Below are 24117 nucleotides of genomic sequence, written 5' to 3' on the forward strand. Positions count from 1 at the left end.
GCTAAAGCTGTCTCTTTTCCACAACTTTTCTTTCAACAAAAATCAGAGATCAGAGAATTTTCTGATGCTGCCAAATGCAGCCTATCAATCTGGATCAAATTATCTGACACTTTATCCCTCAGTAGATAAAATCACTCAAGACTTTATCCTGATTTTCCAGTTTCATGAAACCATTCAAAACTACACTGATTTAATTAAACATCTTTGCTGAGTGATTATACTTCAAGTGATGGTCTCATCAATATTTATGGCTCTGTGGATAATACTTTCCCACTGGAGGATCACCAGTGGTGGTATTTACACCTGCCAGGCAGTGTTCACATGGCCTTACTAAATTTAGGATCTATTGCAAAGCCACTTCTGCACTGGCTCTGCTGTCTGAAGCTTTGGAAGCTCATCGGCAGCACAACCTTGGACTGCCCCCAGCTGGACATGTGCCATATTCTGCTGTGATTGCAGCTGGGGGCGGCCTGAACTCAGCTGCTGTGAGACATTACTTGTTTATGCAACACTCACTTTGGAGATCTGTAGGTTAAACCTACACGCTGCTCTTAGTGTACACAGCAATTATTATTGCCTCTCCCCCATTTTTTTTTCTTTGAAAAGGTGAAAAACAGAGGCTTTTGAGCAAAACACACTGGAACAAAGATGATGACAACAACAAAAAGGCAGGTTTAAGTTAAAATGTGGTTATCTTCACGTGTCAGTAAGGAAGCACTGATGGCGGTCATGTATCCGGAGAAATCGCTCTGACTTTTGAAACATCATCAACAAAATTCTACTGAAACCTTCTTGCCTTGGGAGGTTCTGAGTACTGCTGGCATGGAGACTTGGGAGACAAAACCAAATTGTTTGTGTGGGGGAGGGAAATGTTTTGTTTCTATTGTCTAATAGGCCTAGTTTGTCTCATTCTTCTTTAGCTGGGTTTACTCTGCAGTGTTAAGAACTGATTGACTTAACTGTAAATCCAGTGTACAAGTAGCAAACTTCAATACTCTTGGCCCCATTGAACTCCCAACTAAATAGAGTTTGCATATCTGAGCATATGATTTTTCAAAATGTCTCAATGCTGTCATTATTTCCCCCACTGTGGGTTACAGGTGGGGTAATATCTAGCCTGAGACAACTTTAATTTGACCCTCAAGGTGCAGTTGTATCAATCCCCTGGCTCAGCAAAGCTGCCCAGTGGCTTGTGGCCACTTCTTGCCCATTGAAGGCTCCTGGCCAGTCAGCCAAGAAACCAGCCAGCTAGTGACCTCCCCAGAGGAGGTAGGGGGTGGCTGTTTTGTCAGCAAACATGCTGGCATCCTGTGTCTCATTGTGTGGCATTCAAAGCCTTGCCATGCCAGGAGCAGCGTGGTATAGACAGGAATCATCTGGTGAGTACCAAGGTCTCATCAGTTTCTCCCCTCCCAGGACAGGGGAGAAGGTCTCATAGTCACAGCCATGTCCCACTGGCTGCCAACTCACAACTCTTGCTGCAGCCACATTTCATCACAAGGGTCAGTAGAGAAGGCATGGTACATGTCTTCAGCCAACACAATACACCAAACATGTTCAAAGCTCTCAAAAACGAGTGTGTGTGTCTAGGTATGAGTGGCACACTGGGACAGACTATGGTGTGGAGGCAAGTTTTGAATACTGGCTTTCAAGGACAATGAAAGTCAAACCATTCAAAAACCTTTCACCTTTGCACATTGTCTAATGTTCACAGTAATTATTAGAAAGCTCTTATAATTCCTATTCATATTTAGTGATAGAGATGAGCAGCAAAACATTTCCAGCAAGCAAAAACATTAAAAAAAAGAAGGTAATACAGAGACACTACCAAACCACCTAAGCTCCTTGAATAGGCTATGTTCTGCCACAACCCACTGTTTTACTGCAGAAATAGTTTCTCTATAGGCATTCTCAGATAACTTCCTGTTTATAATACAGTTAAGAAATGTGAAAGTTTTATCAAGCTGTTAATGTGTTTTCTCATTCTCCAAGCAGTGCAGAGCATCCTTGCAAGCAGGGGTTAAATCCTGTACTTCCTTTTTGGCTTCTCTTTCAACAATAATAGGTTCATTTTCTGGCTTTGACAGGAGGGAGTTGGATTTACTGGCTGGCTGTTGTGTAAGCATCAACTGTACTGGAACTACAGTAGGAGCAAGAAACAGGAAGAAACCAGTTGGTAAAACACAATCATAGGCTGGCAGGAATTCCGTGACTATTTGTCACTCCTTCCAAAGAGGAGAAAAAAAGTTGGTGGCAGATATTCAGTGCCATCAAGAACCCAGAAGAGTGATCCAATATCTTTTTCTCCATGCCAGGATACTCAGAGTTTTACTTCAATGTGGACCATGGCTACTTGGAGGGTCTGGTCCGAGGGTTCAAAGCTGGGATCTTGACAAGTGCGGACTATGTCAATCTAGCACAGTGTGAGACACTAGAAGGTAAGTCTGCTGGTTTATTTTATTTAGGAAGAAACATTGTTGCTTAGGCATTTGAAGAAGGGAAGGTAAAAGACTGAAGTATTGAGAGCTTATCTTAAACCCAGAGATAACCTACATGTCCTTTGAAGAATCTTGCTCATATTTAAGTTAATAGTTTTCCATAGACTGTGATTTGCATGCAGGCTGTGATTTGCAAAGCAATAGAGAGGATGGGACTTTTGGTTTACTCATAAGCTTTAGAAATCTCATCCATAGAGTTCTTACGGAGACTGGCAACCTTCTCCCAGATTTTAACAATGCTATAGAACAGTTCAGGTGTGGAAGTTTCATACCATTTCAGCTGTACAAAAAGTTTCCAAAATCTTATTAAAAGCTTACCATTTGGCTCTGAGTTTCTCTATAAAATACATAATTTTAGCAATTGGTTACTTCATGAGTTTTAGGGCAATAGTGGATATTCATCTTACCAGGAACAGAAGACTAGACTCCACAAAGATAAAACTTAGGGAAGTAGAAAAAAAAAAGAAAAGCTCTTTTCAAGGTGACTTTGACACAGTAATAAAGAGAGCACACAGTAGTTTCCAAAACAGCTTTCTGTGGCCAAGACTGGTCACAGCCTGATGAAGACAGACTTGTACCAAAGAATCATATGACGTACCTTTAGACACTTGGCAGGAAAAAAATGCAACAGAAAGTAATCACCTTTCTAAAGGAACATAAATTCATTTCCCTGACTGCAAAATGAAAGCTATGATTGTACACTCAATTTCTATAATGTGCAGTCTATTAAATCAATTTGGAAAAAGAAGAAGGAGAATGAATAAGCTCACTCTATTTTAAGCTTTGGTTGATTTGTGCATGCAGTAATTGGTTTGGGGTAAGAAAAAGTGAAGAATGATCATTCTCATATCCAACAGTTTTGAGGCTGTCTAAACTATTAATATAAATAATAACATAAGTCTGGGAAGATTGCTTGCCATTCAACTCTCAGATTAAAACAACTACATTTAAAGAAATGCAGGTAGATATTTACCAGTCCACAGCATAAAGTTCCTCTTACAGTCAAAGAAGAGATTATCAATGCAGTCAATGAAATCTAGACGCTGTTCTACTGACCAATTGCATGTGTCTACTTCTGCTGATAACCTGGAGAGCTGTATTAGCTCTCCATTTAATACAGTGGCAGTTTAGACACACAGAACATATGTATACAATCACTCTGAGAACTGAAATCTATCCCTTATGTCAGCTGGACAAAATCTACAGTTTCTTTATCCTATTTGTTCCAGCAGTTGTGATCTATGTAACTTAAAGAGTCTACAGAAACTCTTGATGTTGTATTTAATTGTGAAGTGAAAAAGTCCTGCTGCATTAGTATACAGACTTCAGAAAAAGGTAACAGCTTCAAATACCTATAAAAGACACAAAGGACAGAATGGTAGAATAATTAAACTTTGTTGTCACTTCACTTCTCCCTGCAGATGAGCTCAATAAATGATGTCATCCAAAGCTCCATGAAGGAAAAAAAATCCCAGTTACTCTGAATAAGAAGAAAGTATACAGAGTTAAAAACATACAAGCCAAAAGGATTATTTGCACCCTTCACAAAAAAATACTTGCTCATGTTAAGTTTAGAATAGTGAAAAAACTCTAAATTATAAGTCATGCTACAAGAAAGTTATTTAACACCATGAAGTAGTTTTCAAATATTTCTGAGATATATAAACCTTCAATATTTTTAAGAGCATGCAGCAGATGATCAGGTAATAATAGAGAGATAAAAACCACTTCAAATTAAAATTTACAATAGGAAGAACAATTAGTTTTATTTTTGAAACTTTTTTTTTCCGGTGTTCATTCAATTTTGGGATGCAAATTATTTCATCAATAGAAGCAGCAGCCTTCATCATCCCTCCTACAAGCACATCTCTACTACCCACTATCACTTCCCCTTTTTTGCTATTCAGCTACATCTCTTCCACCATTGTAACATTTTTCTACTTATTATAGACAGCTAACAGATTCCCACCATTTACCTACCAAATGTATTCTTTATAATGAAAATATGAGACATATTGGGTTTCTACATGATGTTAACTCACTTATCTCTCTGCACATGTAGGACGCTGTAATACTGAACCTGCGCCATGAGTGTACAGTGCACCAAACCCACAGACCCCTACCTCTAAAGTAAATTTCATACATTGTCTTTTGTTTCAATTTGAAATATTCAGCAAGTGTATTTGTGCTGTAGTACTATAATGTTTGTTCAGTAGTGCCATCATGTCTTCACATTAAAAGGTAATAAATTTACCCTATTCTGCATTCTGTGGCTTAGCACCACACCACAAAAAATGGCCTAAGTTAAAAACACTATAAATATGCTAAAACAAACAAGTAGAAAACAAAAATCAAAACCGCTCGAAGTAACCCATAAATAGAAACAAAAAAGATCTTTTAATTTCAAAGTGGTTTTGGTATCTCTAGAGAGGAAACCATAATGTCAGCACTGAAGAACCACAAGAAGAGCTGTAGATTAGTGCTTTACATCTGCTTGATAATCACAGAGCAAGCGTAAAAGCAAGACGGAAAGAAGAAAGAAGACTTCTAACAGACTAATGATACCGCTGTGTCCTCTCAATTCAGGGCCATACAGACTGGAGAAGAAGTTTTCAGCTTCATTTAGAAATCCTTTTGGGCTTGGTTGAACTACTGTGATTCCCATGCAGCTACCTCATGGGCTGCATTTTTCTAGTTTGGCCCTATAGGATCATCTATTTCAAGGGAATGATGTTCCCAGAGCAACCTTGCTGACAGTTTTTGAAGTAGAATGTGGGGTTGTGGGGGTGTGGAGGTGTTTAAATGCAGTGCTTTGTTCTTCTCTTGCTTTTTGTGTGATAGAAAGACTTCTGCTCTGTAGAAAGGAGGCTAGGTCACAGAAGGACAAGCATCACAACTCTGCTCCCAACAAAATCACTGAAATAAGTTTACTTAGCTTGCCAGAGCCAGGGCCTGCCAGCACATGGTGGCTGAAATAACAATGTTAACTGAGTGAAAACTGTGGCTAGTTGGTTATTTGGCTATCAAAGTCAGGAGTCAGATAAGTTACCATGAACTTGATGCCAAAAAACAGGTTAACACTTTGTTCAAATTCTCACAATACTCTTTCCTTCTTTCTGATAAGGATCATTTCCATTTTAACTGCATTCATCTTACTCTCCCTCTGTGCATTAACTCATTTTAGTCATACTTTAGTTAATTGTGTTTCTTTGTCGTTCAATTGTGAGTAAACTCATTATTTAAGGTAATACTTTTCCTGTAAGTTGTTTTCCTGCATGTAATTTTATGAGGAAATACACAATGCAGACAGATGACAAATAAAATGGATGGATGACAGCTGAAATACAGGATTTTCTTTCCTAGGGATCTTTAGGACAAAGTCCAGAGTCTTGTGTAGGTCTCCAAGAGACCCTGAAAAAAGGGGCAGCTACAATCAATAAAAAGTTTTGGTGAACAGGAATGTCTGAGGCACCTGTGATGCTCAGCCATCTACTCCTGCTGAGTCACCAAGTCACGTCACTAGTGCAAGGGTCTGACTGCGATAGTTCCCAGGCTGTATTTATACCAGCAGCAATGAAAGGACTGTAATTTAGGACCACCAGATCAGTCTCTGAGCTGCACTGAACTCTGTCTTGATGTGAACTCTGATTATGACATTCCTGATTGATATTATATGGTATTGGATCTTGCGGATGATTATTTTGGCCAAGACCATGAGGTAGGGTTGAATATTTTTTATACATACAGTATGCATGCTGACATTTATTAATTCAGTTAAAGAAATACATCTATAAAGCAGGCTGTGTAACTGACAGGGTTATAAACCCAACATTCCTGGGTTTAACATTTCTTCCTTAGCTTTTGGGAGATGGGTAAGGATATTTAATGTCTTACAGATAATATTTTTCATGCCTTATATTAAGGCATGGTTTATGATGCCACTCAATCAGTCGGAGAACTGAGGAAGAATAACAAAGTCTTCTGAAACTACTCTAGATCAGCAGGTTTTTATTTCTGTTCATCTTATGATGTTAAGAACACTTCAGAATGGTGAATAATTGGGCTGATATTTGGGTGCTACAGTCTCCTTTAGGTAGTTAACCCCTGAAGACTACTGTGTTTGAAAGGCATTTACAGAATGTGACTAAAGGTAGATATCTGGGGTTCATCTGAAAAGGAATTGAGGAAAGTTGGAATTCAGCTCTGCATCTAATAAAGTAGTATTATCTAATCTCACCATATGCCAAGTATTTTTACACTCTTTGCAACAAAAAGGAGAAAAGTAAGAATGAACAGTTTTCACAGGAAATGTAGGTGTGAAATCAAAATATTAGTGATGTTTTAAAAACTTGGTTTTACATAATTAGACTAATTTCTGGGTATAATTCTGCATTTATTTATGTCTTAATCTTGCTTACCTTTCCCTCTTTCTTCTATTGTGTTTCTTTTTTTTGTATTTGTATTCTCTTTCTCTACTTCCTATATGGAAGTATGTACTGAAACTATGACTTTTTCTAAGTGTGTTATGTGATTTGATATGGATGTGATGAACAGACTATATTTGGTGGATAAGGAACTGGCTGAGTGGTTGCATCCAGAGTAGTGGGCAATGCTTCAAAGTCCAGACAGAGCTCAGTGATGAGGGTCTTTATTGGGACCAGTACTGTTTAGTATGTTCATCAGCGACACAGGCAGTGGGATCAAGTGCACCATCAACAAGTTTGCAGGTGACACCAAGCTGAGTGGTGCAGTTGACACAACTGAGGGATGGGATGTCATTTAGAGGGACCCTGCAAAGCTGGAGAAGTGAGCCCACGGGAATCTCATGAGGTTCAACAAGGCCAAGTGTAAGGTCTTGCACCTGGGTTGGGAAATCTCTGGTATCAATACAGGTTGGGGCATGAAGGAATTGAGAGCAGACCTGTGGAAAATGACTTGGATATCTGCTACTCTTGGGTGAAAAGTCAGACATGAGTTGACAGTGTGTGCTCACAGCCCAGAAAACCAACCATATCCTGGGCTGTATCTAAAGCAAGGGAGGGAAATGGTTTTCCCCCTCTACTCTGCCCTCATGAGACCCCACCTGGAGTACTGTGTCCAGCTCTGGGGTCCCCAGCTCAGGAAGGACATGGACCTGTTGGAGCAAGTCCAGAGTAGGGCCACAAAGATGATCAGAAGGCTGGAGCATCTCTCCTATGAAGAAAAGATGAGAGAGTTGGGACTGTTGAGCCTGGAGAAAGCTCTGGGAAGACTTTATTGCCAACTTTCTGTACCTGAGGGGGGCTTACAAGAAAGATAGAGACAAACTTTTTAATAGGGCCTGTAGCGATAGGACAAATAGTAATGGTTTTAAACTACAAGAGAATAGATTCAGACTAAATACAAGAAAGAAATCTTTTAAAAGAAGAGTGGTGAAACACTGTAAGAGGTTGCCCAGAGAGATTAGAAATATTCATGACCAGTTTGGACAGGACCATGAGCAACCTTGAGTGGCAGCCAACTTGCATAGAAGATTATGAAGCTTATCTCAGTAAGCTACAGTGCTAAACGTAGGAGTCCGAATTCACAGTATACTAGTTATTTTGCTTTAATTCCCAGTGTAGGCAACCTTATTGCATATTAAGTAAGGATACACATTGAGAAATAGGCAAAAGTAGCAACTGTACTGAAAATTCTTACCTTGCTGACTGCAAATTTACTTCCTTACAGGTACACCCTTATTTCCGTCAGTGGGAGCGTTGCTGTTCTTTTCCCTAACCCTCACTTCATATTTCATATAGAAATCTAATTATTATGAATGCCCAAATGATATAAGAGTATCCCAATCTATAATTTACAACAGTTTTAATACAGCATTTGAACATAATTATGCATTGCAGCATGAGCTTTTCTAAAAGAAAACGTTAAACTGCTTTGAACAGCAGTTTGAACTGACTCAAATGCTTGCTTTTGTCTCATGCTAAAAAATGAGAAAATTTATCATATGAATTCTTTGATACCATGAAAGTTTCATTTAACTTTGTGGTCTAAACAACTCATTTTCCCCAGTCACCAGGGTTGAGAGCTCAAACAGAAAATGTCACAATGACCCAAGTTTCTGGAACAGCTTCTAAGGATTTGCTAGTAGCAGCCATAAATCAGAGAAAGCCAAACCAGAAATGTTAGGAGAATATAACTCTACCCTTTCAAGTGCTCCACTACAGAATCCATTTGGAGTCCAGAATGTGTGCCAGGCAATATGTGCTCTCTTCAGACAGCCTGATAACAGAAGATTATAATCCTACCTGAGATTTAAATATTTCATAGAAATATATAAGGTCTTAAAAAAGTTAAAGGATGATTCCTATTGATGAAAAGAGTCCATGGGAGTGCAGCAGACAAAACAACTGATATGTTATAATGGTGCAAATCAGTGAAATTGAAACATTGAACAAACCTGATGGGGAAGGCACTAGAGACAGTAGTAAGTAACACTCTGAAAATGGCATAAATTATTTGTTCTTTCCTACAGCATGCAGTAAATCTTACTGGCAGAAGGCAGTACAAATTTGCATAAATTTTGCATTTATACTATATTAGATCTACGCAAAAACTTTTCAACAGAGTATGATCAGTTGCTTAATAGAAAAATATATTAGAAATTAACTTTTTTTAAAATTCGGTTTGCAGACAATATGACAGTCTATTCTCATGATCTTTCCTGAATTTAATTCCAGATCTGAAGTTACATCTACAGACTACAGACTATGGCAACTTCTTGGCTAATGAAACTGGCCCTCTCACTATTTCCACCATTGATGATAAACTGAAAGCAAAACTACTCACAGAATTTCATTACTTTAGAAACCATGCTTTTGAACCACTTGCCACTTTTCTGAATTTTGTCACGTAAGTAATATTACTACATAGCTTACCACACAGAGGTAAAAAAAGCAGTTAAAATAATGCCAATGCAACATATTGGAAATTCTATTAAGTTTTAAAACCAGAAAAATTACTTTGATACTGCTACATTTGCATACTTTATTTGCTAATATAAGTTCTGAAACTGTATGTGTATATGAAGACCTGTTGTCTTTGCCACTAATTATTTTAAAGAGCAGAAGCAGATTCTTTTATGTGAACAGTGACAGAAGAAGTGGTAGAGATTGAGAAAAATGGTTAAAATCTTTAAACACTATTTAAGTCAGAGAACTTGAAAAACTGACATTTTGGGGGGGGGAGTGTGACTCATGCAAGATTAACAGTTTCATGATGTACACAGAAGTGATTTAATTCCTAGGCATGTGGCAGGTTGTAGACCTTTTTTTAAAGGGGGAAAGACAACACATCCTACACCTACCATACTTTTTATATTATTTGAACCAAATAAATAAAAACTAGGAGAACTTTCTGTGGCATATTGCAAGATATTTAGATCCAAGTAGCTTTCTTTGAAAGTTCAGCTGCTGTTTGATGCCAGATGAAGAGAAAGCTCTGATCTCAATACCATCACAAATAGATGAAACTTGCAAATCAATGGTTTAGACAACTTCAAGAACAGGAATTTGCTTTATAGCAGTATAACAACATGGATTAGCAAAATACCAGCAGGATATTTTATCTAACTATTTACTCCCCTTGATCTTATCCTTTTAATATATTTTAACAAGAACAATTAACTGTTCAACTAACTTTCAAGGAGTATTTTTATTATAACAGTAAAAAAGAAAGTATATATTTTTTTTTTCTGGTCATATGTAGCTGACCACTTTTATTTAGGTTAATATATTAATAGGACCTGTATTCATACAATGTTTACATTTTGTTTCAGGAAATAAAAATGAAAACATGAAAGTTATGGCAGCTCTTTTCTCACACTCATTGACGTGAATGTACACATATGTATGCACAACCTTTGCACACTGTTGTTTTTCTAAATAATGGATACACTAATGAAACATATTTCACACAAATCATTGAACTACATTCCACCAGATCCTCCACCCCTCTTCACAAATGCTGGGTGAGAACATATTAATCCCTGTATGTTTCTAGCTTGTTCTTAGTCAAAAATGCAAGCTGAAGACTGGCATTCAAGGGAATAGTGTTCCCATTTCCAAGTCACTGGTAAAACTCTTATCAGCCTCTTTGACAGTGAACTAGTATGAAGCAAAACTTTTAGTAATAAAGAAATCTATAAGAGCCTGTTCTTAGTTCCCTCATGGGAGGTTGTTTAAAGCTGAGTGAGAAGAAAACCCCGAGGTTGGACCATCTGCATGAACTCTGCAGTTTTAGCGCCGAGATTCCCATGTACTTCTCTGTCCAGATGGTATATATGAAATAAGAAAATCCCAAACTAGAAAAGTTGCTAGCTCAGCTTTGGATACCACTCATTGTCACTTATTGTAGTGAATCTACATCTCTCAGCTGTTATGCTTATTATAGTCATATGTCAGCACCACCTTCTTTTAAAGTGTCCATTTTCAGAATCCGTCATATGGTTTAAAACTAATTCTGTGTTATCCACTTGCTATTTAAAAGCTTCTGTTGATATTTAATGAATTATTGATATAGAATGAACATACATTCTGATAATACTTTGGTATTATGGTTAATTTTCAAAAATTTGGGGGTTGTATTTTTTCAACTGAAAGTTGATTATAAAAATATTTATTTTTACGTTTTCTTTCCAATACAGATACAGCTATATGATTGACAATGTAATTCTTTTAATAACTGGCACATTACATGAACGACCCATAGCTGAACTTGTTCCCAAGTGCCATCCATTGGGAAGCTTTGAGCAAATGGAAGCAGTCAGCATTGCCTCAAATCCCACTGAGCTCTTCAATGCAATTTTGGTTGACACACCATTAGGTAAAAACACTAAATTATTTCTTATCTTCTTCTCAAAACTACTAATGCTGTATGACTAAGTGCAGCATGTTTCCCACTGGATATGCTGTATTTTGGTAACACAAAACTTGAACTGTGGATCAAGCACTTCCAAAATGGTGTTCAGGACACATTCTATTAACATATATTAACAGCTTCTATATCCACCTTGGGTGCTAGACACAGAGAAAACATGCTACTCAAGAACTATAATGTATATCTTTTATATCCAAAGTAGTCACTGATTTAAAGCATCTAGATTTTTATTTCAACACCTACATCTTTATTAAAAAATATGTCTTCACTAAGGATCAAGCAGAAAGCTACTAATACATACTAGATGTCATGGTAGAACCTAGATTCCCTCTTGAAATTTGGGCATGGTTCAAATATAAATAAAAGTCCTGTTTTGAAGAACTAAATCTAAAAGTAAAACAGGGTAAAGTTTGGGAATGTCACATTATGAAATTAAGATTAAACTCTGCTCAATGTGGTGCAGCAGCCAACACAAGCAAAACCTAATAGGCTGTGAAGGGCACTGAGAATAAGATGGAACTGGATGGATTTGAATGTATATTAAACCATTAAGTGCTCTCATCTTTAGTACTGTGAGAGGTTTTGGGTTCTGCTTCACTAGGAGGTGTGGTAGGTTGGCCCCAGACAGAAAAAATTTCCCACCCAGCCACTTGCTCACTCCTTACTCTCAGCACAATGAGGGTGAGAAAAAAGGTAGAAAAAAGAGATTGTGGGTTGAGATCACCCACAAAGTACTGTTGCAGGCAAACCAGACTAAATTTGGGGGGAAATTAACTTGATTTATTACTGATTAATGTATGACATAATTAATTACTGATCCAGATATAAGGAAACAAGCAGAAAATAATGAAACATTTAGACACTTGGGGAAAATACCTTTCCTCCAGCCTTTGCCGCTCCTTCATGCCAGGCTCCTCTTCTCTGCCCCCTGTTATCCCCACAGGTAACACTGCATCCCTCTGGAGAGGGATTGTGTGTCACAAGGAGCAGGGGGAGTTTAGAGCCATAAAATCATAGAATAGTTTGGGTAAGAAGTGAGCTGAAAGATCATCTAGTTCCAACCCTCCTGCCATGGGCAAGGACACCTTCCACTAGACCAGGTTGCTCAGAGCCCCATCCAACAGGGCCTTGGACAATTCCAGGGATGGGGCATCCAGAGCTTCCCTGGGCAACCTGTTCTAGTGTCTTAGCATTTTCACGGTAAAGAATTTCTTCCTAATATCTAATCTAAACTTATCCTCTCTCAGTTTAAAGCCATTATCCCTTGTCCGATCATTACATGCCCCGGTAAAAAGTCCCAATCTGGTTTTCAGGTAGGCCCTCTTCAGATACATCTGCTCCACTGAGGGGCTTGGCTGTGCCCTGTGGTGGGTCCCAGCTGGAGCTGGCTGTGCTCAGCATGGCACACTCCTGGCTTTCCCTCACAGAGCAGCACACTCCCACCAGTGCCTGGGCACTAGCACAACTGTACAGTGAAATCAGAGAAGGGACAGAGCAGGACAGCTAAAATGAACAGTGCTGCCATGTGTAGACAGGCTAAAAAGTCCAGAATGCAGTTCAGAGTGGACAAAGCCAATGAGAGATATGGACATGGTTTACAGAGTCCTGAGGGCAGTGGTTTGTTCACAGTGAGTTATGAACCTACTAAATCCTTCAGAAGACCAAATCCCAGCAGAAAACTAATTTTAAAAGGTAAACTAAACCACTGTTTTCACATAGCTGGTAGTAAATTTCTGGAATTTTTTTTGCTAAACTATTTTGTAAAAGAAGAGAGCTGTATCAGTTTTTTAAAGTCATGGGACAAATTTATGGGCAATAGATCTATAAGGAGAAATTGAAGGGAACTCTCAGAGCTACACTTTGTGATAGTCTTCATTTAAAATCTGGATGCTGGAAGAGTAGGAAGGGATGAGACCGCAAAACATGGCCAGACTCACATCCTCTCTGTAAATACTGTCTTCCATTGCCACTGCTTGAGACAACACTCTGTCATATAGTACTGCTCTGCCCCACTGGGATAGCTCAGGAACAGCGAGAGGCACACGTTATTATGAATATCATATTTTTAAATGGTCCAGCTGCACAAGTGAAACTCATCCACTGCCTCCCTGCTCAAAAGCTTGCTCTTTAGTCAGCTCTGCAGAGGACCCGTAAGCACAGATGGCCAAGGTCAAAGCATGTGCCCTTTATCAGCTGCAACCTGTTGCCTTTCCCACAATATATATGCAAAGAAGAAAAGGGAAAATAGGAAAGAGGGTTCTCCTTAACAATTGCAGAATACCTGCACGATTTCAGACAAAAATTATTTTTCACTCACTAGAAAATCGCCATAATAACCAAACGATACACTTCAGAGAAGATTAGGGTTTTCATTAGCATTCCTATCTGATTTTCTCTGGAGATATGGACTCTGGCTACAGCACTGATTGATTCCCCCCACTGCAGAGTCTCATTAAAAAGGAGGGGATAGGAGGATAAGGGAAATCAAGTGGATTTTTCTTCCTCTCTGTTATATCACCCTCTCTTGTACAACAGAACCCTCGGATCCTTGTTCACACACTGGTGAGCAATAGACAGGAGATGCATATTACCAGCATGCAGATTTATACTGCTATATTATAAACTCTACTTTCAGCTGCTTTCTTTCAAGACTGCCTGTCTGAAAATGACCTGGATGAAATGAACATTGAAATAATGCGCAACAAACTGTACAAGGCAAGTTTTTGCAACATAATGATAATATTTGGGGTTTATCAAAGTGTCTCAGCAAAGCAGGTCAGTATCATTAACCCTGTTTTATGGATGGGGAAACAGAAGTATGGTGAGGTAAAGCAAGCTGTCTGAGGTCATCTGGTTGATTTCAAGTCCAGGAATGAAACCCAGCTGCTTTCATTTCTACTCCACTCTTTGGGGAGTTTTCAAATTTTAGGTCTGCATCCAAATTCTTATTTAATATCTCATTCATGAAAATGCTCTAGATGTCAGGCTAATATCCAGATCCAGATTTGTTTATGAATAACTCAGTTATCCACCAAATGCCACAGAACTCTTAGGTCCTAAGTGAGTCTAGACAGGCTTTTGGCTAACATTTATCTTTATGTATATAAGGAAGATGTGATTTGAAAGGGTCTAATCGTTCTGAGTCTAGCTAACATAATTTTTACTTAAGGATTTTGTATAATTTTCTTCATTTCTAAATAATTTTAGCATTGTTACAGCACAATGCTGCAAGGATATGCATCTAACATGTGCCTTGCATCTTCTTTACAAATATTAACAAACAGATCTCTACTCTTATGATGGTCTCTTTAAAGGCTATACATACTCCAATCCATTAACAGCTCCTCCTGGCACATTATCCCCAAAATCTTTATTGTCTTTCTTTCACAGTGGACACCCCAGACTGCAGGAAGTATTTTTACAGTGATCTGATTGCACTAGGGGGAAAGAAAAAACTCCTCTGTTTGTCTTATAAATTATATTTATAAATTCCCATGCCAATTTTTAATTCTTAAAACTTTTACTAATTCTTTCATTCAATACAACATCAATTATACCCAAGTATTTTAATTTCTTCATGTATTATAATTCTTTTACAGTACCACTATAGTAGATACTTCTTCCAATTTGGTAACATACGTATTTGATTCTTATATCCTGTGTGGATGATCATATATTAACACTTCTTAAATCTATTTTTTTTCCTTTTTGCTCATCTATTAGGGGGACCATTCTGCAAACACTATTAAATTATTAATATAAAATTTCTCCTTTGCTTCAGCTGTCAATGTGATCAATTGTTTCTGCTCCATTATCAGATAGCACTGTACAGAACCTAATGCATAATTCTATGAAGTAGATCCCCCTTGAGATGTCTACTTAAAATTCACTTAATTGTGTAATTAGTGACAGCTCCTAACAAGATTGTGTGAAGTTGCAGCAAATGCATTTCAACATAAATATTCCCTAAAACACTATTTTGGGGGATGGAGAGTCAGGGGGAGCAGCATCTCTGAGATATTTAGTGTTCTTCCTGCACAGGTATTTTCAAACGGGTGCAGATGCCAGAATCCTTAACAGACCAGAGGGCTCTGCAGACCAGTATTACAGAAGCTTTGTCTGCTGTTCTGTCCTAATCCAGGGTTTAGGTAGAGCAGCAGGGATTAGTTTGTGTATCCTCATACTGCTGGCCCAACAGCCGTGGCATATGCCCAAATCCCCTCCTCCACACACTATAAATGAAGAGTTTCCTCCAGCCATCTGCTTATTATGCAGTGGAAGCTCAGTGGAGCTCAAAAGGTTCCTTCTTTAGAGCACAAGTAAAACATAATATTTGTCCTATTACAATTTTTGAAAATATTTGAACTCAAATTGTAGTAATCAGACATTTGCAGTTGAATATTTCAACTTCCATTTGAACTAAGTAATTAAGCACATACCTAAATTTAAATTCATAGGTGGAATTATCAAAGTTAATGGAAGTATTTAAAAATGAGGTTCATGGCTTTGTGCAATCCTAGTCCAGGTCTTAAGCAGCATTTAAAATATTTCTCTTCTTTCATGTAGTCTTACCTTGAGGCATTTTATAAGTTTTGTGAAAAACAAGGTGGTACTACAGCAGAAATAATGAGACCTATTCTTGAGGTAAGAAACATTCAGTCTTTATACATTAAAGAACTCCACAATGTTGTCATAATTATCTCACTTTGCTTTTCCTGTTGAATCTCTCTCCATTTGCAAAGCAATCTGTCAAATGTTTGCTTCTCCTCTAAAAATACCTGTTTTTCTAAGATGTAATGAATAGTGTATTCAAGGATGACTTTTGCCTTTTGACTAGAGAAGCAGCTAGACCATTACTAGGGAGGAGCCAGTCTCAGTTAATATTTTTCTGTAACAGAGAGCAGAACAGAGTAAATAGTTTGCTAATCTCAAACTGTTGCCCTTTAGCATTTCTCGCCATTATGTAGAAAACCCAAAAATGTTGATTATTGATTTTGGGACAGCTAAAGCCTGGCATTACTGCCTATTTACTAATCAATAATCTTCAAGCTTCATGGCAATATTATGTTTGTTTACTCTCCTATTAAAATTAGTGGTTGAGGTTAGGGTTGAGTGACCTTTGGAATTAGTGTCATATAAAAACAGTCCAACATTCTGCATTATATTTTTGTCTCGACTCAGAAAAGTTTAATATTTATTTTTTCCTTGACATACAAAGTTCCTAATGTCCTCCTCCCAAAACATACATGATATTTTTGTCTCTGTTATTCTAATAAAAGATGCAGAAATTTCTAAACTTGAATTCTCAGCATTCAGGTCCCCCCCTTTTTTTTTTCCTCACATGATCTAACACAATTCTTTGCAGAGGTTGAGAGCCAGACCACCCATTTGCTTCCAGGAGTCTTTTTTCTGGATAAGCAATTTTACTCCCTGGAAACCAAAAAAAATTCACTGAGGTTTGATGACACCACACTGAAAGTTTGCATTTAGAAGAGAGATAATAACCCTGGGAGCTTATCCCTGAAGGAAGAATGGGTCTGAATTACATTTTACAAAACAGTGTCCTAAAAAGGATTACAATTTCCTATTTTAATTAAGCAGGTCACAATGTTTCAATTTATGATCTAAAAAAAAAACTTCTAATCAAGTTAAATTGAATAGAAATTAAGTATTTTGACTTTTCTTAAAAATAAAAATCAAAAGATTGGTTGGCAGACATAAAGGCATTTTCCACAGTTGATTCAGACTTTTCAGAAAGTTCATTTTTAAATAGAAATTCATGCTGAGAGCAGATTACTTACTAACATTAGTTTAAGCATGTTTTAAAACTCCGTTTATATCAGTGGTAAAAATTTAGCCTATCATAAAATTCTTTAAAATTCCTATCTAATGTCAATCAGCCAGGAGGATAAACTTTTCTATAGAATATTTTTTTCTATAGCATTTTGTTAATCTGAAGAGACACATAGAGCAGACTGCTAACGGTTGGATTTAAAAAAAAACCCCAAAGTTTAATTATTCAAAAGAATACTCGCTATTTATTTTGTAATCTTATATGTAAGACTACCAACCTGACCCTATCAGAATGAGGCTGAGGTATTTAGCTCCCCAACTCCTTGACCACTGCACATGGTGCCAAACTTCCATATTAAGAATACTGACGATCTCTCTTCCTCCATGGACAACACATGCTGCATGTTTAGCCCTGAATCTGGCAAGAAACTGCAGGACTGCACTGCACTGCAGATAGAGCTGTGTCTGTTACCATGGCCCCATGCTAAATTCTGAACTAGCAGTCTCCCACATGGAAACTTATGCACTTAGGAAATGGTCATCCTCTGACTTGACCTCTGCCTGCAGCAACGAGATGGAGTAAGTCACCAAGTAACTGCCTCATGGCCTTACTCTCTACAGAGAACCTCATGTGCCAGTAATTTGATGAATTGAGAGGTCTGCCTGGATGGGAACGATCCTGCAAATTCTCTCAGACTGGAAGCCACCAGAAGCAGAACCCCCATCTGCTACCATTAGTTGCTGTTGCCTCTAACATGTTTTTTACCAACAAAATATGACACATCTAACAGCTAGATTCTACATGACTTTAAGAAGTTAAAAAAAGAAAGCATTTGTCCTTCTAAAGTGGTTTCAGTAGGTCTAATATGCCTATTTTTATTAATAAGGGAAGTGAAATTTGGCCCTGTTACTCATTAGCTAGAAATCTTTTCAAGCACACTTATTTTCTTCTCATTACTTCTTTATTGTTTACTCCTTTTCCTTACTTCGAAGTCGGTGCCAGCGGGTGGTGGGTTCCTGTTATTGTGTGTTCCAGTACACAGGCGTAGATGTGAATATGTGTTTAATGGCTAAAGTGGCAGATTTGTGTTGCAAATGCAGCCTTATTATTCAACTGAAAAGAGTACCTCTCTGCTTAAAATAGCTCAAATATTCACAGCACAAGAAATTTTGTAAGCTGCCTAAAATGTGCATATACTGTATATACTTCACTTGGAAGATTTCTCCTGCATAATCCCTGCAAATAGCAAGGCCTCTGCTGTTCTAAAACATGAAAGAAAGTAATAAAGGAAAGAATTAAAACCATAATCAATTTAGATCTCAAGACAGAAGAAAAGATTACTTTTATTTACTATTGCATTTTTAATTCATACTGTAAGAATGGTAAGTGAAATTTTGCCTTGCACAAAATAAGAACCTGAGATCTAGACATTGGATTGCCTTTCAGTCTGCTGCTGCAGTGAAAATACTTTAGATATTACAGGCATCTAAACCTGACAAAAGAAATATAGCCTTTGATTCTATGTATTAAAAAGTAACTGTTATTTGAAACACTTAAAACTTTAACTTGGAAAGTAAACGGCCCCCTCCTCCTTATTGAAATATCATTTTAAAGATGTGCATTGAGAAATTATTTTGTTTAGGATTTTCATTCAACCTTTACTATCAACAGCACTTTGAGCTACCCCAGAGCAGTACTATTGATTCTTGTTCCTTTCCTTCATTATCATTATTTATAAGATTATTATTTCATAATCTTACACGTGAGGGTGTGAGGATTTTTTTGTTGTCAGCATCTGGGTAACTAAGCGGGGAAATGAGGAAGCAGCAGAAATGATATTTTTAGTACAAAAATCACAGAATAAAAGCTGTGGTTGCAAAACCTTGCTTGATTTTCTAGTTAAAATTTAAGGCATAGTTGCAAAGAAGAATTTACAATTTCAAAACAAGGTATGTTTCCAGTGCTCTCAAGTCGGCTTTTTTTTAAATTAAATTTCCATAGTTTGACTTACTAAAAAACCCCAAAATATGCCCACCCTAATTTAGAATGAGATGTCTAATAACACCTCTTTGTTTTGTATGCTAAGTTTGAGGCAGACAGACGAGCCTTTATCATCACCATTAATTCATTTGGCACTGAACTGAGTAAAGATGACCGAGAGAAGCTGTATCCAACCTGTGGAAAACTTTATCCAGAAGGCTTACACCTGTTGGCCAATGCAGATGACTACGAGCAAGTGAAGTGTGTTGCAGAATACTATGCAGTACGTAAACTAATTTATTAAAACAAAAAACCAAAATACAAATATTTAACATCTCCTGACATCACCAAAATTTTGAAGAGTAAACAAGTAAGTTAAAGAATTTTTGAGAGAGGAAAAAATCATCAGAGGTACTAAAGTTCCCATAAAAATGTGTATGGGATCAAAGACCTTTGATATGAAGACATAAGATTAAGATAAGACATTATTACATTAGTACAGTACAAAGTTCCTCTTATGAGGATGCTAAAGTAAGACCAAATCACATCCTAGTAAATAAAAATCTTCCTACTCCATTAACCCTCCCCAAACTGAGTTTTACTTCATTGCTGCTGCCTCCAAGATTTTGGAGCATAGCCATACATCATTTTTAACTGAGCTGACCAAACAATTCATGTCACAGATTAGTGCAAACCTGATTTATTGCCAGTATACCAAAAAATTCCCTTCTGAAAAGTTTTCTCTAAATCACTAATTGATTCAAAGAAGTAGATGAAAATGTTAAGATTGATGCAAACAGTGCTGTTATTAAAGATTAGTTAATCTGCAACACTTGATCTATGAATTAACTGTTGTACTCTGTCTATCTGTAATATTTAAGTTATCTCTAAGTAGGCACACAAAACAAAATGTTGTCTGGTCTATTGCTTTCACCACAAAAAACCCTCACAAAGCTGGAGCTGTACGTAAACAGAACATTTTAATCATGAGTTACCATGTCAATGGGGTATGGAGCAAGACTATTCATGAGATGGTGGGTTATTTAGATGAATTTGGGAACCATTGCAGTAGACCTATACTACACTCCTGCTTTAAGGGAAAAACAAACCAAACACACAGAGAAGGAAATTACACAGAAACGTAACACCTAAGAAATCAAGTCAAATATATCCGCACAGGATATTCCAGGATGAAAAATCAGAATAAGGGTTTTGAGTACAATATTAATGCAGGTAAAGCAAATCCAGCTGACTACTGGAAATAAAAGGAGCAGCCATGTGAGGATCAGAGTTCAGTGTTTTGGCTCCATTTAGAGCTCTGGCTCTGATGGATACTATTTGTACAAGAAGTTCAGTGCTCTCTGTCCAAAGGAGTGAAAGGTCACGTGTCATTCTACAATAAGTGTCTTTTAGTGCCTTCAGTAAATTACTTTAAATTGTTGGAAATGATGATAAGAAATACAAGAAAAAATGTGATTTTTCTTTCTTTTGCTGACTGTATGCTTTTAACTTTTGATTTATGTAGAATTGTAATCTATACATGAGATCTTCTATACAGACAGATTACTTAACGTAGATTCATTTACAAAGTAATGTAACGTGTCTGTGCTGCACAGAATGCAAATGCACCTTATTTACATGGAGTGGTTGTCTATGCTTTTAGGAATACAAGGCTGTGTTTGAAGGTGTAGGGGGTGGCACTGGAGAAAAGACACTGGAAGATGCATTTTTTGAACATGAGGTAAAATCTTCTAACCTTAAAATATAAAAATGAATGTTACTCCCATGGAATAATAATTAAAACAAGAATGAGGTACCAGGCTTTTGGTTCTACTGTACTGCTTTGTATTCAAGAACATGGATTTTCTATGGCTGTCAACATTTGGCTGAATCAAAATAGAAGGATTTACCTTTTAAAGTAAAATTAATCCTATAACATTCTTCTGATGACTCTTTATAGAACTGTCAATCCTGATAGCCTATCCAAAAGCCATCTCATGAACACCACTTAATGAAATTTCTTTTGAGTAGTCTACTAGAGAAGGTATTTCACCACTGTCCTTTATTTCCTGCAATATTGCTGTAGTCTATTACCAAAATTAATCCACAGATGACATTTCAATTACATTGATACCCAAGAGACTGCTAAATATAGTCATGGTTGCAAAGCTCCAAGAAATCTTGATCATAAAAGCTACCATATAAAAATCCCATTCGCCTTCCTTGATATTTTATCATAACATTCGTTTCATCTTTTCTACAGGTAAAGCTGAATGTGCTTGCATTCAACAACCAGTTTCACTTTGGAGTATTTTATGCCTATGTGAAGTTAAAGGAACAAGAATGCAGGAATATTGTATGGATTGCTGAATGCATTTCTCAGAGACACAGAACCAAAATTAACAACTACATTCCAATTTTCTAAATCTGAGAATCTATAATGCTTGAAAAGATGCATCATTTCATAGAAAAGAAGAAAAATCTTATTTCAAAAATTAACTCTTATCAGATATTTTTAATTGTATTAATGAGCCTCCTTACATACATCAGTATAGGAAAAAAAGTAATGCAATTAGAGATACGGGTACTTCATAAGGAAACACTAATGTATTTACTCCCAGTTTTGTTGGTAGATTTGTTCCCCACTGTGCCTATTTTAATTTAATTGATCAATAAAAACCTCCTGCAAGGTCTTACATATATTTTTTTTCTCTTTTGTGGAAGCACGATTTGTATCAATGACATTTGAAAAGCTCTTTAATGGCTTTTTTTTTAATTAATGTTTTTTTCAAAGGGCCAATTAAACCACTACTTCTATCTCACAGGGTCTTTCTCACGGCATACAGATTGTATGAAGGACTTAATACACAAATAAAAGGGAAATTCTGAGATTTCCCTTAACAAATCTGAAGGGGGAGCTTCCTGAACTTAACTGTGACTCCTCTCTGCAACTAAATGTAAATAAGTAACTTCAGCGTCACTAAAATGTTTTTTCTTCCTCTATGGTCGAATGAGGTGTCAAACAATGGGGGCCTGATCTAGCCCACAGCAATACAAATGCCCCCTCCCAGCACACCAAAGAATTGTCTTTATGTACATACTAGGGATGATTATGAAACATGAATGAAAATGCCAACCAAGTCTGTATCAGTTATACATCAGACACAAACAACACCAGCTCTGAGCTATTTGAGGACCTGGCTAGGATCAGTAACTAAAAATAGAGGGAACAGTTGAAGCCAGATTGTAGCAGGACAAGATTAATTCTGCTGAAGAAAAAGGAAGGATTTTGAAAGCCTTATCAACATTTTGCCTTCCTACTCTATTCCAAGAATTTGCCCTTTTATCGTTCAAACTGGCCATACCTTTATTTTCTGCATGACTTCTCAGTGTCAGGCTGCACAACAGCAAATCTCACTGTTTAGCTGAGTGTTCCTCCAGTAAATATGATACAGAAATACAATCCATTTCCTGCTGAGTAGACAAAAAAATAAAATATATCTGATGTCAACACCTCAGAATTGTGGAAAATATTCAGGCATCATGGTTTTAAAAACAGAGATATAATACAGCTCTCTCTATAATATGGAAATGTGCACATGCATTCATACATAAAAAGTAAGAAACTTTGTGGTTTTTTTATAAAACCACACTTCTTGAACTGCAAATAACACCCAAGGGCCATATCCCAGAACATGCTATACTCATTTAATGCAGAATTGAGAAGATTTTAGTATTTTGCTTTATTGTGAAAACCAGACAACCTTATATTATTACTTTAAAAATACTTTCACAATTTAGTTTAGAAATAATTTGGGAGGAATTTAGAAAAATTGACTAAAAATTTATAAGTGTATAAGCAAAGAATACAACTCATATATAAGATATAGATGTATCTTTAGCAGACCAAGCAATTCAGAATAAAATAAAAAGAAACAAAAAATAGAAACTGAAGATTTGTGGATTGCAGCTTCATTTTGGCATGTGTAGTTTCCTCCTTGAAACTTTTATTAACTTGGATTTCTTAATCTGTATTTTTCAGTCTAACCTGTGATCAATGCTTTCCTATATCACAAATTGTATCACAAACTATTTCACAAACTGCAATGGAGAAAGCAATAGAAAACATTGCCCTAAATTTGTAGATTTGTAGATTTTTCTTTATTTGCATTAAAATTACATGAAATTGTATAATTGCATTAAAAAATGTTGGGAGCAGAAGAATAACAAAGTCAACTGGTCTGGGACACAGAAACTTAATTAATACAATTCAGCACAGTGCATGAATACTTTTTCTGTACTGATAAATCAGGCCTCCCTACTCGAACAAAACAAATGAGCTGACTTTCTGCCAAGAATTTTCTGAAGTGATTTGGAGGGGAAAGAATCTGCTCTCCACCCTAAATCATTCTGTGCCAGAGAAGATACGCAGCTGCTGTTGCTGCAGTCTGGATACTGTTAGCTCAGAAAGAAGTGAGCAGGAATTGAAGCTTTCATGACTGTGTTGTCAGCATAACTGGTCTTTAGACTATGGAAAGGACAGCATCAGTTTTGATTGATGCTTTTTTCAAAACAAATGTCTAGATAGTTGCTAAATGAGGACGGGATGTTATAGATCTCAATTATATTCAATTCAAGGACAAGCAAGCTAGGACTTTAAACTTTTAAGTCCTCAAAACCTATCTTTTTCTAGAAATATTATAATTTACATTACTCCCTTGTTAGTAAAATAGTCTTCATGCTGCTGTAAATATAAATATAAATCTATAGATCTATAAATCTGTATATAAAATAGAATCATAGAATTTACTGAGTTGGAAGGGACCCATCAGAACACATATATATAAAAATTATATAAATTATATAAATATATATAAAGGCCATGTATCATCTCTAACAAGATCTTATAGTGGAAGTTCAGATCACAGAATC

The 24117-nt window shown here is 36.9% G+C and overlaps 1 protein-coding gene across 1 annotated transcript; it reads left to right on the plus strand.

Annotated features, from left to right (window-relative positions):
• The first annotated feature begins 2016 nt into the window (after positions 1–2016).
• ATP6V0D2 (ATPase H+ transporting V0 subunit d2) lies at positions 2017–23376 on the plus strand. The gene is made up of 8 exons (XM_010405020.4): positions 2017–2438; positions 9215–9386; positions 11179–11357; positions 14047–14126; positions 15978–16055; positions 19292–19468; positions 20849–20926; positions 21449–23376. The coding sequence occupies exons 1-8, from the start codon at positions 2309–2311 to the stop codon at positions 21608–21610; spliced, it is 1056 nt and encodes a 351-aa protein (XP_010403322.2). The 5' UTR covers positions 2017–2308; the 3' UTR covers positions 21611–23376.
• The last annotated feature ends 741 nt before the right edge of the window (positions 23377–24117 follow it).

The sequence above is a fragment of the Corvus cornix genome, chromosome 2, assembly GCF_000738735.6.
Source record: "Corvus cornix cornix isolate S_Up_H32 chromosome 2, ASM73873v5, whole genome shotgun sequence".
NCBI lineage: Eukaryota > Metazoa > Chordata > Aves > Passeriformes > Corvidae > Corvus > Corvus cornix.

Coding starts and splice junctions, on each gene's coding strand:
- ATP6V0D2 (XM_010405020.4), top strand. CDS start 2,309: ATGCCAGGATACTCAGAGTTTTACTTCAATGTGGACCATGGCTACTTG. Junction 19,469..20,848: donor GTGTTGCAGAATACTATGCA/GTACGTAAACTA, acceptor CTATGCTTTTAG/GAATACAAGGCTGTGTTTGA. Junction 20,927..21,448: donor ATGCATTTTTTGAACATGAG/GTAAAATCTTCT, acceptor TCTTTTCTACAG/GTAAAGCTGAATGTGCTTGC.